Raw genomic sequence first — 16,934 nt, forward strand, 5'->3', positions numbered from 1 at the left:
CCAGCAGGTCAGATTCATGTGTGATGAAGTGGACAGATCATAAGTGTAACATCTGGGGAGTTTTGACCAGTGTGTACTTCCATGTAACCCAAACCTCTGTCAAGATAGAGAACATTTCCTGCATCTCAGAAAGTTCTTCCAGACATTTTGTCAGTTGGTCCCATCCCTACCTCCTAGGCAACCACTGTTCTGAGATTTTCACCATAGATCAGTTTTGCCTGTTGAAGAACTTAATATAAGTGGAATCATATAGTATTTATTCTTTGTAAGTTAAGCTGGTTTTACTCAGCATGCTACCCTGAGAGTCCCCCGTGGTTTTGCTGGTATCACTAGTTCATTCATGCAGTGTGCGATAGTGCAAATATACTGTAGTCTGTTTATTTGTTCCTCTGTAGTTGGACACCTGTTCTGTACCCACTTAGGGGCTAATTTGAATATAATATCACTGTACAAGGTTTTGGGGACATGTTTTCATATCTCAGTTTGCTTTTTCATTTTCTACCTAATGTGAATATAATGAAACTGTTCTCTAAATCCATTTTTATTATCACCTCAGCATACCTGAGTACATGTTAGTTTTGGTAGCTTGGACACATGTTCAGTTAGTGACCTTTTAATAACTTGTTCTTAGGGAAGAAGATGTTACAAAGACCATGTATCCTCCGCCGGTTACCAGCACTGCCCAGCCGTCCAAGGATCCTGATGGGAAAAAAGTAGACCTTATCTGCGATGCTCTGAGAGCAGCCATGGAGAACATAAACCCTCACAAGTGTGTGTGCTGCCTTTATTGGCGTCTTTTAAGGCCCAGATGTGTCCTTTTGTCCTTACACAGGGATTCAATATGTCCTTCTTCGTTCTGCTCATTCTGGTATTCTTACTCACTACCTCAGGTACTGCCTGTCCATACTCACCTCTCACGTGAAGAAAACAACCCCAGAACTAGAAATTGTGCTGCAGAAGGTGCACGAGCTTCAAGGTAGAGCCCTTTCGCAGAGTGTTTAACAGGGCCCCGGTGTCACACAGCTTCCAGTCTTCTCGAGATCTCACTGACCAGTTCAGTGCCACATCACAGATTTGATATGTGGCTTTTTGGACATTTGAAGACCTGTGTCAGTTTCTTTGAGCGCTGCCCTATAAAGCATGTACAAAAGAAGTCATATGGTATCCAGTTTGGTCAAGAAATTTTGTTACTTTGGGGCGCCTGGGAGGCTTAGTCAGTTAAGCATCCGACTTCGACCCAGGTCACCATCTCACACTCTGTGAGTTCGAGCCCCATGTCAGGCAAATCCCTTTGTTCTGTCTTGTTTTCTTACACTCTGATAGGCAATGCTTCGCCTGTTGCTGATGCTGTGAGTGCTGAAGAGGCCCTGAAGTATTTGCTGCTTCTGGTAGATGTTAATGACTTGTATGATCATTCTCTTGGGACGTATGACTTTGATTTGGTCCTCATGGTGGCTGAGAAGTCACAGAAGGTAAGTGGAGTTGCCACTTGGACATCGTTTTGGTTCTTGTTTAGGAATCATGGTGGTAGGAAACCCTGTCTGTCCCCGATGGCGCAGTGTCTTGCCTGATGCTAACGCTGCGTATGTAGGCCTGGATGCAGGCCTGTGAATTTACAGGGCTCGCGCCTCTAAGCCTCATTCTCTGTCATAGTTCTGGGCTTATCAAAGCTTCAAATGCTAGGTTGAACAAGTGAAATAAAGTTACTTCGTTATCTTTAAGATTATGGTCATGTGTGTGAACAAATTCTCCTCTTGTAAAGGGAATAGAGCAAATAACTCCAATTCCAATCCAGTTCTTTGTTACATAGCTGTTTTTCTCAGTGCAAAGAGGAAACACGGAGAATGGAAAGGTTTGGGGCCTCTTGTCCCACCTTAGCTTGCTATAGTAGAAAAGTTGGGGCACCTCTGGTTTATACATTCAAATTTTTTTTAATGTCTCTTTATTTTTGAGAGAGAGCAGGAGCAGGGGAGGGGCAGAAAAAGAGGAGACACAGAATCTGAAGCAGGCTCCAGGCTCTGAGCTGTCAGCACAGAGCCTGATGCAGGGCTCAAACTTGGGAACAGTAAGATCATGACCTAGGCCAAAGTCGGACACTTAACCAACTGAGCCACCAAGGTGCCTCTGTACATTTTTTAACCTGTTTTTTGCAGCATTAGTTTCATCCTGTCATTCCTCTCTTTGCTCTTGCCATAGTGATCTTTGCCAAAAGGAAATTTTGATCTTTCACTGTTTTGCTTATAATCCTTCATAGGCTCTCCCCATTGCCTTAGGATAGAGCTCACAAGCCATAATATTGCCTAATACCTCCCCCACCCCCCATCCCCGGATATGCTATCTGTGCTCAACTCTTGATGTTGTTCCTTTTTCTCAGCCTGCAGAGGGGAGACAATGCTTTTGTCCCCATAGCCGTCACACAGCTTTGCAGGTAGCATTACTTCTGCTTGCTGTAGGCCTGTGGCTTTCACCACTCTCACCCTTCCATTCACCGGGCTAATTCTCACCTGAGGTAAAGGATGCCACGGTAATGTCGTCCTAGTAGTCCAGTCTTGTCCCGCCCACCACCCAGGGACTGGATGAGATGGGCCTCATGTGCGTCCACTGCACCCAGTGCCTACCCTTCCCTGCCCATCGTTCTAGCTCCTCTTACTAGATTGTAGGTTTCGTGAGGTTAGGGGTTTGTTTTATTTTTTGTACATAGTGAATTCTTACTAAATGTTTGTTGATTGAATACTTCAGCCTGTAGTTGTGCTTTGTATTACATGCATGAGTATTTAATTATTTGTTTCTCTTGTGTGTTTTTTTAACCTGTGTATTCTGTATATTTATCCTATCTGCCTAGTGAAATTGCATTAAGAACAGGGAGCATCTGTTTTTTAGAACAATTTTCAGGGTGTAGCACAAAGCTGCAGATAATCAGTGGTAATAAAATCTTGTTGGCAGGGCCTCAGAGTTTTGTGTTTAACTCAGTACAATTTTACCTTTGTTTTAAAACTTGCAGAGGGAGGGCATGAAATGTCATGCAAAGAGCTCCAAGCGCAGTGCCTTCCACCTCCAGAGAAAATTTGGATGCATTTGTTGAATATATTCTAGATTGAAACCTTGTTTTCCTTATTAGCCTAGGAAACAAATGGTTGTTGTGAGACTATATGAGAATTCATCATCATTATTCTGAATGAAAACAAATAATGCCTATATGTCAAAGCATTTTTGCCAAAACTTGTTTTATGTAGTTTCATTTTATCTATGATACAATATATAATTAATATGTCAACATATTGGGGCACCTGAGTGGCTCAGTCCGACTTTGGCTCAGCTCATGATATCACACAGTTCAGTTCGTAGGTTCAAGCCCCGGGTCGGGCTCTGTGCTGACAGCTCAGAACCTGGAGCCTGCTTCTAATTCTGTGTGTCCCTCTCTTTCTGCCCCTCCCCCATTCATGCTCTGTCTCTCTCTGTCTCAAAAATAAATAAACTATAAAAAAAATTTTAATGTATCAATATATTTTAAAAATTATGCAGCTTTGGGTTTATTGATATTATATGTTATTTATATTGTTATAAGTGAATGTAATTATAAGCAATAATGGTCTCCTGCTGGGTTTTTGTTTTTTGTTTTTTGTTTTTTTAGGATCCCAAAGAATATCTTCCGTTTCTTAATACACTTAAGAAAATGGAAACTAATTATCAGCGGTTCACCATAGACAAATACTTGAAGCGCTATGAAAAAGCCATTGGGCACCTCAGCAAATGTGGTAAGTGTGAGACTAGTAGGTTTATTTCTGCTCCAGACCTTCTTTGGAGCTATGAAGGGCGTAAGTTAAAGTATTAGTTTAGACATAGGCATAGATGGATTTCAGTTTTTATTCCTGAAACCAAAACATGGTTACCTGTGTGCATCTTATTTTATCATGTGTTCTAAACAGTTGAAAGCAAAGCAAATGAATTTTAATGAACTGGAGGAGCTCCCTAACTAAAAATACAGTGCAGATCTTTTTTGGGTTAAGGATGATTGTAAATACATTTCAGTATCTCGGAATGAAAATTGGTTGATAGTGTACACTTCTCCCCTAGTATTTGCCGACACCTGAGGGAAACACGGCTTGTCTGGAGTGAGTAGCCATGCCTACTGGCAGCTCCCAGAAGGACACACGTGTAGTTGGTAGTGACAGTGTGCTGCACCTCACCTTTGTCTCATGCTGGAGCTGCTGACTGCAGCAGTTGTGGCTCTTCCCCATGAGCTAGGACGGGGAGTTATTTGGGTGTTACTAGGCTTCCCTGGACAGCCTGACTGAGCTGGGCTGGGATAGGACTCAGGTGTCTGTATGGGGGATAAGCTCCCCAGAGGGTTCCAGTAAGGAGGTTGAGAAAACACAAGGTTAGGTGGTCATTTATCAGGGGTTGTATATAAAGAATTCCTTTTGAGTAGAATTCCCATCTGAACCCGTGCTTCTCACACCTTACATGTGCCATGGTGCTTTGCTAAAATTAAAATTCTTGGATTCTGTTCTCCTGATAACTCTGATTCTTCAGGTGTTACAAAGGTCCCTTGTTGACTTCGTTTAGGGACCAGTGGTATAAATGAAATTCATTATGCTTCCGAAATCTTAAACTTGTGTGCATGAATCTTATTCCTTAGGACCTGAATACTTCCCAGAATGCTTAAACTTAATAAAAGATAAAAACTTGTATAAGGAAGCTATGAAATTATTTCCATCAGACTCGCAGCAGTACAAGGTGAGTGGTGTGCAAAATGAGGTTCTTTTGGTGCTGTGCGTTAGCTGGAAAGGGTGTAAGGATCCTGAGTCTATAACACTGCTCTTGGAAACAAGTTAGCCTCATCTTGAGCTCTTATCTGGGAGAATGGCCCTGACCTGCTCCTGTTCTGAAGAAGTCGCCCAGGCTGGAAGCCTAGGCGTTGTCCCCCATTTCTTTCTCATCATGAATACCACTTGGTGAATGGCAGCTTCTCGATAGGCTTCCCTGCTTCCGTCCCACTGCTTGCTCCAGCCCAGCCTTGCAATCACATGACTGATCATCCTGAGGCTTGTAGATCTTTCTCAGGTAGTTTAGGATAAAGGGATGAAGTTTGGTTGTTTGTCTAAACAAACATCCATTTAGTTTTTCTTATATGCCAGGTACTTTGCTAAATGAATTATATGAGCCTCATAAAATCTGATAGGGTGAACAGATGCAGAAAGAACTTGCCTCAGGAGCTGGAGTGTGAAGCCGCGGAGGTGGGATGCGGAGCCCAGGCTGTCTGAGCCCCGAGCCTATGCCAGTGACCACTGTCGTCCTCGCCACCCTCAGGCCGTGTGCACTTGGTCTGCAAATTGCCCGTGGCTGTATGATCTGGCTCCTGTTTCGTTAGCGTCAGCTGCCTCTTCCAGGCCTCACCCTGCCCCTTTGTTTAGCCCCATTTGCCCTTCAACTCTGGGGTCTCCTCTGCCAGAAAGCCGTTCTGAGGCGGGGTGCCCCACACTGAGCTCCCAGAGCACCTTCTCACTTCAGTGACAGCAGGTAATAAACTGCTGATGCACTGATTTGTCTCCCCAGCCGCCCGTGGGTTGCTGAAAGGCAGCAGCTTTGTGTTATAATCCTCTTTGTGTCCCTGCCTGCATGGAGCCCAGGATAGAGAATTTGGCCAGTGGCTTCCTCTTCTCTTTTATTTTCTTTGTTTCTTCCCCCCTCTGGTGCTCTCTAGGTGTTCCATACACATTCCTGCCTGATGGCCATGGTGCCTTCCGTAGCCCTCGGCCTAAATACTCTTCTGGCACCCTTCACCTGGCGTATTCTCCTCACTGCCCCCCAAAATAGCACTGTCTTCACTCTCTGTCCCTGTAGCACTATGTCACAGACTGTATTGTGTTTATAAGTCCATTCCCTATCACCACAGGAGTGGCAACTTGGTGGTGGTTCCCGTTGGTGTTTGGTGTTTTGTTTGTTTTTATATTTTGCATCACCATGTGATTCCCACTGCCGTGAATAGTACTCAGTAGTTACTTGTTGAGTGAACATGTGGCACGTCCTCAGTAAGGTTTTCAGTAGAAGAATGATCGAATTCTCTGATTAGCCACAGGATTTTCATAAGTAATTCAAGAGATTTTTCAGTGCAGTAACTGAAGCAGCCTCCATTGGAGGTTCAAACCTGGCTGTCATCTTTCCTTACCAACCCTATGTCTCCTCTTGCCACAGGAGATCAGCGTTGCTTACGGGGAGCACCTGACGCAGGAGCACCTCTATGAGCCAGCCGGGCTCGTGTTTGCCCGCTGTGGCGCCCACGAGAAAGCTCTCAGCGCCTTTGTGGCTAGTGGCAGCTGGCAGCAAGCTCTCTGCATGGCAGCCCAGCTTAACTGGACCAAAGACCAGCTGGCGGGCCTCAGCAGAACTCTGGCCGGTAAACACAGTGGGTTGGGCTCTCCAAAATGACAACTTCTCCAAAGGTTTTTCGTTTCTTCCTTTCTTTGGCAATTTTGCAAGTAAATTTAGGGCAGCATACCTTGAGACAGTCTCCTGTTCCTTAATAAAAACTAATTAGGTAATTTAGAATGGTTCAGAACAGCTACAGTGAGCGTCCCCAAGCACAGTGGCGTAATAAAGACAGCTGCTGTCTTCTCTCCCGTAAGGACTGAGACGTTCCTCCACTGTGCGGCTCCGTCATCTCAGGCAGATGGTTGTAGCTGGATTTTCTCCCCATTTGCATTCCAGTCCTTAGGAAGGGGAGAAAGCTAGAGCTGTAGGAGAATGCTCTAAGTTGGAAATGATCTCAAAGTTACACCGTTATTTCTGTTCCATCTCATTTGCAAAACCTTACATCACACGGCCACACCTAGCACAGTAGCTGCACAGCTGTGTGCCCAATAGAAGGTGAACGTGACTTTCAGAGTGGGGCCCTTCAGTTATAGACGGCAGATCGTTGGGAACAAGAGTAGCATTTTTCAGAAATGAGGTAAAAGAAGAGGCTACATGTGGAAGCATTCTGAAAGCAAAAGCAGTTTAGCTGTGTCAGGGTGTTGGGATTGTCTGATCCAGCGGGAGGCTGTATCAGAGTGTGACTTGTTTGAGTGGGGAAGAGCCTCAGGGCCACCTGCCTGGGAGAAGAAGTGAATAGGGGCTCTGTTCTCTCAGCTGTGCTGAGGTAAGGGATAGGTATATTCCCCCTCCCCTTTTAAAAGAGTTTTAAAAATACCGTTATGGTTTTTTTTAAAAAATGCAGTCATGAAAAAATTCCAGATTAAATCCTGTTAAATATATGTGTATATCCTCCTTAGTTATTTGCATTATTCATTTTTCCTGGGGTCATGGAAATGTCTAAGGTTATCACTTTTCTTTTTCTGGCATTTTCTGGTAATGAGATCTATAGACTCTTCTATAAGCCCTCTTAATTTCCATGGTGAACTCTTTAGTTTTTGAGAATTCCCTATATTAGGCCTTTTAAGAATTCATGCTACCTCCATTGTTATTTCTACCTTAGAAACTTAGGTTTTGGTAGTTTATACCTTTCAGCACTCTTCATAGGACCTATTATTGTTTCTTGCTATTTGTCTTACCTTATGGGTTACACCAAGTTCTCCCAGATGGTTAGCAAAAAAGGTAGGGGAAGCGATGGTCAAAGATTTTTGGGAACTTTTATAAGGTGGAGTCACTTCATGTGTACTTAAACTTAGGCAGTTTATACAATAAAAGAAAGATAGTTGTTTAAATTGTGGAGATGGTACTACCTGTTTTTGTTAGGGAATTTGCGTGAGACGGGAGACATGAGTCCCCAGCCCCGCAGTCCGCTTCAGGCTCTGTGTGCCTCTGACAGCAGGGCCATCTCAGCTGTGCCGAGGGACTCTAGATCCTGCATGACCTTCATCTTAGTGCTCAACCAAAGCACAGCCGTCTCTTCCTGTTTGAGGAAGAAATGGCTGAGGGAGAGATGCTAGGTCAGCCTCCCATACGTGTGCCTCTGTAAGCTTTTTTCATGGCTAATTTTGACTATACACGATTTTCACGTTTCCTGCTAAATTTAGATTGTAACTGCCATTTAAGATAGGACTCCATGGCATTCCTGCCTACTTCCTGACAAGTTCCCAATGGCGTTCGATACATAATACAGATATACTAGTGACCACTTCAGCGAAGGAATCTGTGTAGCTTTGTTTTACCCAGTGCTTCAGAGACTTTCTTGATCCTAGAATGTTGTTGGCTGTTGTTATTGTTGTTTTTATTGTTGTTTGATACTACCTTTTATTATTCTATGTAGCAGTCTTAGGGAACACTTTGGAAAATGCTGTTTTAAAGCAGTTCCATTTGGTACCTGGGTGGCTCAGTTGGTTAAGCATCTGACTTCAGCTCAGGTCATGATCTCATGGTTTGTGGGTTTGAGCCCCACATCAGACTTTGTGCTGACAGCTAACTCAGACTCTAGAGCCTGTCTTCGGATTCTGTGTCTCCCTCTCTCTCTGATCCTCCCCTGCTCACGCTGTCTCTCTCTCTCTCTCAAAAATAGATAAAAACATTAAAAACAATTTTTTGAAAAAAAAATTTTTTTTTAATGCTTTTTATCTATTTTTGAGAGACAGAGAGAGACAGCTGGAGCAGCGAGGGTCAGAGAGAGAGGGAGATACAGAATCCGAAACAGGCTCCAGGCTCTGAGCTAGCTGTCAGCACAGAGCCCGACACGGGGCTCGAACCCATGAACCGTGAGATCTGACCTGAGCCGAAGCCGGATGCTTAACCGACTAAGCCACCCAGGCGCCCCGAAAAAAAAATTTTTTTAAGTAAATAAAATAATAAATAAATAAAGCAGTTCCATTTGAATGTCCACTGTAGAGTTCAGTCTCTGATTTATAGGGGACCGTTTTTATTTAAAAAGTACCTCCATAAATCATTTCATCTTGAGCTTTGGTAATACTGTTCTTAGCAAGCCAACTGTGGTCAACTATTTATTATCTTTGCAGGAAAGCTGGTTGAGCAGAGGAAGCATGGTGATGCAGCCACAGTCTTGGAACAGTACGCCCAGGTAACCTCAGGCCAGCCCTTCTTTTTTTTTTTTTTTTTTGAGAGAAAGAGCCAGCTAGCCCACATACGAGCAGGGGAGGGACAGAAAGAGAGGGAGAGAACCCTAAGCAGGCTCCACTCTCAGCGCAGAGCCCAGTGCAGAGCTCCATCTTACTACCCTGGGATTATAACCTGAGCCAGTATCAAAGAGTCGGATGCCCACCTGACTGAGCCACCCAGATGCCTCTCAGTTCCTCCTTTCTTAAATCACCCAATCAACAAGCAGTATCTTCCCGGTTGTACCTCAGTGCCATGAAAATTAAAAGAACTCAGCATAATTAGGGAGTTCAGAGACTGTTTGCTCCGCAGGTCTGCCATCTTCCTGACTTAACCTAGGAATCTAAATTTAATAGACCTCTAAATAATTAGTTCTCTAAAATATTTTTTTAATGTTTATTTATTTTTGAGAGAGGGAGAGACAGAGTGCAAGCAGGGGAGGGGCAGAGAGAGAGGGAGACGCAGAATCCAAAGCAGGCTTGAGGCTCTGAGCTGTCAGCACAGAGCCTGACACGGGGCTCGAACCCACAGGCCATGAGATCATAATCTGAGCCTAAGTTGGATGCTTAACCCACTGAGCCACCCGGCAGCACAAATAATTAATTCTCTAAATAATAAGTTCTGTGAGATAGAATACCAATGAATAGGCACCAGTGGTTTGACCCTGGAAGAAAGCACTGAAGTAAATCTCAAGGGGGTTGTGCTTTTTAGGTTAAATTGCCAAGTAGAAATAGTGAGAAAGGACCATTCTAAAACAGAGATTAAACCTCAGATACTTTTTTGGCTTTTACAACCATTCTCTCTTTTAGAGGTGTCTTTTATCTCTGCTTGATGGATTCCAATTTTCTAACAGATTATAAAGATGAATACCTATACCAGTGTTTGATAAAATTGTAGAAATTTTTTTAATGTTTATTTATTTACTTTGAAGAGAGAGAGAGAGAGCACACGCAGGAGAGGGACAGAGCAAGAGACAGAGGGAGACACAGAATCTGAAGCAGGCTCCAGGCTCTGAGCTGTCAGCACAGAGCCTGTTGCGGGGCTTGACCTCATGAACCACGAGATCATGACCTGAGCCAAAGTTGACACTTACCGGACTGAGCCACCCAGGTGCCCCCAGAATTGTAGAATCTATTATGTAATTAGTAAAACTGTGCGCCAACACTGGCCACGGACTAACAGGATGTAGGTACACAGGTGACACCAGGGATTACTGCCTTCTAGAGTTTTGGCCTTTGACAAGGAGTATTATTTTTTGTAGTTGTTACTAGTGGGCACATTTATATAACTTAATTGTGCTTTTAAAATACCTGAATGCCTTTGATGTAATAAGGGTGAGTGAGAGAAGATCAGTAAAAGTTGATACCATTATATCCTGGCAAGAAATTATGTTGGATGATTGAGCTGAAAACATCAATGAATAAATTATGCACAATAATGAGGCTAGAGTAGAAAGAGAACTACCTAAGGTGGTGAATTAAATGAATAAGATGCCACCATCTTTTTTCCATCTATGAATGAAGATTTTAATTCATATTTATATTTAACATATACACTTATAGCTTGTGTATTTTTAATTAGATATACTTCACATATAGTAAAATTTACCAATTTTAAATTAACAGTTGGATGAGTCGTGTATGCTTACACAATGTGTAACGCTTACAGCTGCGTAACGCTACTGTGGCCACGGTAATCGAACATTTCCAACACCCAGAGAGGGTCTCTGCTTCGCCCTGTGCAGTCAGTCTTCTCCCTGTGCTCTCAGTACCCTCTTACCAGCCACTGCTATGCTTTCTATCATTATAGTTTTGCTTTTCCTAGAATTGTATATAAATGGAACCATCTGGTATGTGGTTTTTTAGTCTGGCTTCTTTCACTCACATAATGTTTTTGTTTTCTAACATTTCTTTTTGATTCTTTCCTAGAATTTCCATCTCTCTGCTTACATTACCCATCTGGTCCCGCATGTGGTCTGCTGTTTCCATTAGAGCCTTTATCATAGTAATCATACTTCTTTTTTTTTTTCTTTTTCTAATTGAAATATAATTAACATACGGTATCATAGTAGGTTCAGGTATCATCATACTTATTTTAAATCCCTGGCCTCATAATTTCAATACCCCTGCCCTGTCTGAGTCTTGTTCTGATGTTTGCTCTGGCACTTCAAGCTGTGTTTTATCCTTTTTGCACTATTTTGTAGAAAGCCTGCCGTGATGTTGTAGGTGAAAGGAAATTCAGTCAATAGGCCTTTTAGTGATGGTACGATGTGGGGGTAGAAGTGTTCTGCAGCCCTATGATTAAGTCCCAGTCTTTTATTGAGCCTGTGTCCCTGGACTGTGAACTTCACCAGTACTTCTTAGATTTCTCACTCCTTAGATAGGACAGGAAGGCCAGGGGGAGCTGGAGTTTTCTTTCTCTTCCCTCCCTGGTAAATTCCACTTTAGTTAGGTTCTGGCAAAATAGTTTCTCTTGACCTTGTTAAGAGCAGCATGCTCTGGCTATATTCAAAATGACATCATTTTTGTTTTTGCCTGAAGCAGGAGAATTCCATCTGATTCTCCCTATGAGGCCCTGGTGGGGCTTGTGGAGGTAAAACTTCAGACGTGTAGGAGCCTCCCTGAGGCTGGATGTCCATACGTAGAGTTTTCAACTTGAGCCTCTTCTGCACTGATCCTTCAGCCATTGGTCACTTACAGTTTAGATGTTCCCACCCCAGTACTGGTTCTGGTAGAGATATCTCCTTGTGGGTCTCTGTTCCGTTTTGCCAAGTTTGAATTCTCTGCGTCTGCCTGCCCAGTTGTAGGGGCAGCAGTTTGCCCTATGACCTCAGTTCTCCAGTCTAAGGAGAATTGTTAATTTTCAGTTTGTTCAGATTTTTACTTGTTAGGATGGAGCATTTCTTCCAGGTTCCTTGTGTGTTGGACTGGAAACTGGAAGCCATATAATGCTTTTGATATTCATCCATATTATAATGTGTATCTGTGCATTCCTTTTTATTTTGCTGAGTGGTTATTTTGTTGTGAGAACAGGTCATAATTTGTGGATCCATCCACAAGTTGGTGTGCCTTTGGATTGTTTTCAGTTTAAGGTTAGAATAAAGCGGCTGTGAACAGGCTGGCACCAGTCTTCGTGATGACAGATGTTTTCATGTCACTTGGGTAAATACCTGCGCGGGAATGCTGGTCACGTGGGGAATGGATGCGCGGCCTCCCTGCAGAGGCTCCGTAGTTGTGTGTCCCCGCCAGTGATGTGTGAATGCCTGTGTGAGTGCTCACCCAGCTGGACGTGTCACATACCAGGGGATGCATGACAAATTACCCCAACACTTAGCTTAAAATGACAAACACTCGTTATTTGTTTCTCTGTGTCCAGAATCTGCGTGGGGCTTAGTTAGGGCCTCTGGCTCAGGGTCTTTTGCAAACTGCAGTCAAGGTGTTGGCCAGAGCTGGAGTCAGCTTTATTTTTGACTAGTATTTTTCCCCCACTTCCTAATTTTTTGTTGCTGGTTAACAAATATAATGTTCTGTTTTGTTTTTTGTTTTATATATCCTACAATGTTGCTGAATTTATTTTTTATTTCTAAGGAGTGTTGGGCTAAATTTTCTAAGATTTCCTATGTTAACGAGCACGGCTTCTGTGAATAACGACAGTTTCATATCTTTTCAATTTGTATGCCTTTGTATATTTTTCTAGCCTTACTGCATTAATAGAACTTCCAGTACAGTGCTGAATAGAAGCAATAAGAGTGAATAGATACCCTTGCCTTTCTCCTGAGTTGGGGGGGTGTCAATCTTTCAGCATTAAGTTTGATCTGTACTACTGATTTTTAAATAGATGTGAGAACCTGGTAGGGCTTTTGGAGTTGACAGACTATAGCCTATGGGCCAAATCTAGCTGGCCACCTGTTTTCACAACTAAAGTTTTATTGGAACGTAACCACACGTATTTCTTTACATATTTTCTATGTCTGCTTTTGTAACTACATCCAGAATTGAGGAGTTGTGACAGAGATGATCTAGCCTATGAAGCCCAAAATATTTGTTGACTCCGCCTTTTACAGAAAAATTTGCCAGTCCTTGCCCTTTTGGGTTGAGAAAATTCCCTTCTAGTCTTGGTTCGGAGTTTTTTTTGTGAATGGATGTTGAATTTTTCAAATACATTTTCAGTTAAGGTATTTTTGTTTGTTTTAGACCGTTGCTAGGGTGAATTACGTTGATTTTTGAATGTTAAATTAATCTTGCATTTCTGGGTTAAGCCTATCTTGCTCGTAATGTATTATCCTTTTTCATTATTGGTGGATTCAATCTCCTAAAATTTTTGTATTTGTCTATGAGGGATATTGGTTTATAGTTTTATTATGTCCAGAATATGTAAAGAACTCTTACAACTCAACAACAAAAAGACAACCCATTTTATTTTATTTTATTTTATTTTTTTAATTTATTTTTCTCATTACTTAAGTTAGCTTTTATTTTTTTTATTTATTTTTAAATAGATTATTGTCAAATTGGTTTCCATACAATACCCAGTGCTCTTCCCCACAAGTGCCCTCCTCCATCACCACCACCTCTTTTCCCCCTCCGCCTCCCCCTTCAACCCTCAGTTCATTTTCAGTATTCAGTAGTCTCTCAGGTTTTGCGTCCCTCTCTCTCCCCAACTCTCTTTCCCTCTTCCCCTCCCCCAGGTCCTCCATTAGGTTTCTCCTGTTCTCCTGTTAGACCTATGAGTGCAAACATATGGTATCTGTCTTTCTCTGCCTGACTTACAATCCATTTTAAAAATGTCCAAAAGACTAGATATTTCTCTGAGGAAAACTTACAAATGGCCAATAAACAAGCACTTAAAAAAAGATGTTCAGCATCATTGTTCATTAAGGAAATGCAAGTCAGAACCATAAAACTCATTAGAATAGCTTTAATTTTAAAAAATGCAAAGTTGGACGGATGTAGAGAATTGGGAACTCTTGTACATTGCTGGTGAGAATGTAAAATGGCACAGTCATTATAGAAACCAGTTTCATGGTTCCTTAAAATGTTAAACATAGATTACTGTGTAACTTAACCATTCCAGTCCTAAGTATATATACTCAGGAGAAATGGAAACGTATGTCCACAAAGAAACTTGTATACAAAGGTTCATGACAATATTTTTTATAATAACCAAAAGGAAGAAACAAATGGGAGATTCCTGTTCTTCCCTCCTATTTCTAAGTCTTAGGGTGCTATCACTCTACACACACACACACACACACACACACACACACACACACACACACACGCCTTTTTAACCAAAAACACTGTAGTGTTTTTAAATTTGCTTTGTTTGGATATGATCTCCATCTTTCCATGTCCGCACATTTTGTTTATCTAACAGTTAAAATTCGAGTAGTTCCCTCGGTGGTCCCGAAATTGTTTACAGTAGATTGATCCATAGGTTCCAGTCTAGGGCCACGTATTGCGTTATGCGTCTTTTGTCCCGTAAATCTCTTTCAGTCTAATATATACTCACCCCCTCTCTTTTTATGACAGTGATTACTGGAGGAAACCCAGCCAATTGTTTTAAATATTTCATCTTTTTAAAATGTGTTCTATTTCACTCATTTCCAGTTTCACAAACTTCTAGTTATAACATAAATCATGGGAAAGAAAAGTATGGCATAGGGAATATAATCAGCAATATAATAATGTGTGGTGACAGACATGACTGTACTTAACATGGTGAGCATTGAGTGATGTATAGAATTATCAAATCACTCTGTTGTACACCTGAAACTCTACAACATTGTATGTCAGCTGTACTTCAACAGTAAAAAGATAAACACAAATTGTACATATAAAAATATTTTACTTTATATACTTTATAAGTATAGTAAGTACATAACTGGTACATGCTCAAAAATTTTTGCTGGTAAGACTACAAGTATCAAAAATGTTTATTACACACATTTTTCAGTTTCCTGTTGCTTTGAAATTTTTTTAAAAAGTTGGGAAAAATAAACATCAAAGAGCAAAAAGATAGAAGTTTACTATTCTAGTTTACCATTTATTTGAAGTATGAAGTTGTTAAATCTGGAGCCCCCCCTAAACCTGCTCAGTCAAACTGGGTCGTGTGTCTGGGGTGTTGGGCATTTCTGTCAGACCTCTCTGGTGGTTTTGATGCTCAGGGAGGTAGGGAGCTGAAACCATGTACTTTGTGGTTATTTTCAGAATCCGCACCACCCCTCACTCCTTAGAGCACCCCTCACTCCTTACTCTTTTGCATCAGTATTTATTTATTGAGCAGCTACTCTGGGCCAGACACGCTACTGGGGACTGGGCTGGATGGGTAGAGGGGCCACTCTGTGGGCAGTTTGTCCTCGCGGCATCTGCTCCATTTACCTGTAATCTTCTTGGTGTTTCCCGGTCAGGATTATGAAGAAGCTGTGCTCTTGTTGTTAGAAGGAGCTGCCTGGGAAGAAGCTCTGAGACTGGTAAGAAAACTTTCAAAATCATCCCTGTGTTAGGTGCTTAGAGTGAGAGTGCGGGGAGAAGGGTCAGCTAGAATCCCTGGTCTTCGGAGGCTGGCGAAATTAAGCAAAAATAGTTTAGGTTCTTGGTCTAAGGATAAATAGTATTTTAAAGACCATTTACAAAATTTATTCTTGATGTTTTGAGTTAATCAATTTTTAAAATGTGAAATATTACTGGTTTTTACTGAAGCTCCCTTGTAGAGGCCTGCTGCTCTGGAAAATACCCTGGTAACCTCTGAAGGTGATCCATTTCCTTCCACAGATCTTAACTCTCCAGTGACTTACAGTTTTCTTGCCTGAAATTACTGTATTTTTCTTTTTAGGTGTACAAATACAACAGACCCGATATTATAGAAACCAATGTAAAGCCTTCCATTTTAGAAGGTAAGTGTTACATCTTAGAATTCCACATTTGGAAGTGTGGAGATGCAGAAGAGCGAGAGAACAGCATTCCTTCCCTCTGTTAGGACTTCCTTTAATCGTGTGTTACAGGGAGGAGATCAAAACTCTGCACTGGGTTTAGTAATACTTACTTCTGACCAGGATTTTTAAATATGTTGAACTGTTAAATGTTAGTATATAAAATACTTAAATGTTAAAAACACATGATAAGATATGATTAAAAGTATTCATATTTGGAAATAGTTGGTAAACTTGAATATGAACTAGACATTAGATAATAGTGTGTTGTCAAGGGCCAATTTCCTGCATTTTGTAATGTATTGTGGTCATTTAAGATAGTGTTCTTTTTTTTTTTTTAAGTTTATTTATTTTGAGAGAGAGAGGGTGCACAAGCAGAGCAGGGGCAGAAAGAGGGAGAGAGAAAATCCCAAGCAGACTCCATGCTGTCAGCACAGAGCCCGATGCCAGGCTCAGTCTCATGAACCGTGAGCCCATGACTTGAGCCGAAACCAAGAGTTGGATGCTTAACTTTAGACTGAGCCCTTCTTGGGTGCCCTGCTAATGTCCTTATTCTTAAGAGAGATATACTGAGGTATTTAGGAGGGAAGGATCATATCTGCAACCTACTCTCAAAATGTTCCATAAAAATAGTAGCTTTGTGTATGAATGGAGAGAAACAGGAAGCCCAAAATATGGCTACATGTTAACAGTTGGTAAATCTAAGTGAAGGGTATAGTTGTACAGTAAACAGATGAATTTTCCCAGAATACTCAGGTGGTCACTGTGACTCCTTAAAAGCAAAGTGGAAAAGAAAGCCATCAGTTTGGCTTACAGAAATTTCTGGGAGTGGGAGGTTGCTTCTCAGCCCTCCATTTTTAGCACAGTCTGCCCTGTGAGTAAAATCTGGCCTTTCTGACATGTACACGTATTCACATGTTTACCCTGGCTGCATCCTCCTCCTCTTCCTCATTAACACCAC

General features: G+C 41.8%; 1 protein-coding gene across 1 annotated transcript in view; it reads left to right on the top strand.

The window, feature by feature from the left end:
• Positions 1-16,934, top strand: part of ELP1 (elongator complex protein 1) — a 53,319-nt gene that overhangs the window by 26,907 nt on the left and 9,478 nt on the right. Inside the window, exons 21-29 of the mRNA XM_029919636.1 lie at positions 632-769; positions 891-976; positions 1,324-1,472; positions 3,632-3,755; positions 4,640-4,737; positions 6,196-6,397; positions 8,946-9,007; positions 15,452-15,514; positions 15,877-15,937. Coding sequence (XP_029775496.1) covers positions 632-769; positions 891-976; positions 1,324-1,472; positions 3,632-3,755; positions 4,640-4,737; positions 6,196-6,397; positions 8,946-9,007; positions 15,452-15,514; positions 15,877-15,937 — 983 coding nt within the window. The remainder of the gene's footprint in view (positions 1-631; positions 770-890; positions 977-1,323; positions 1,473-3,631; positions 3,756-4,639; positions 4,738-6,195; positions 6,398-8,945; positions 9,008-15,451; positions 15,515-15,876; positions 15,938-16,934) is intronic.

Source organism: Suricata suricatta, chromosome 13, assembly GCF_006229205.1.
Source record: "Suricata suricatta isolate VVHF042 chromosome 13, meerkat_22Aug2017_6uvM2_HiC, whole genome shotgun sequence".
NCBI lineage: Eukaryota > Metazoa > Chordata > Mammalia > Carnivora > Herpestidae > Suricata > Suricata suricatta.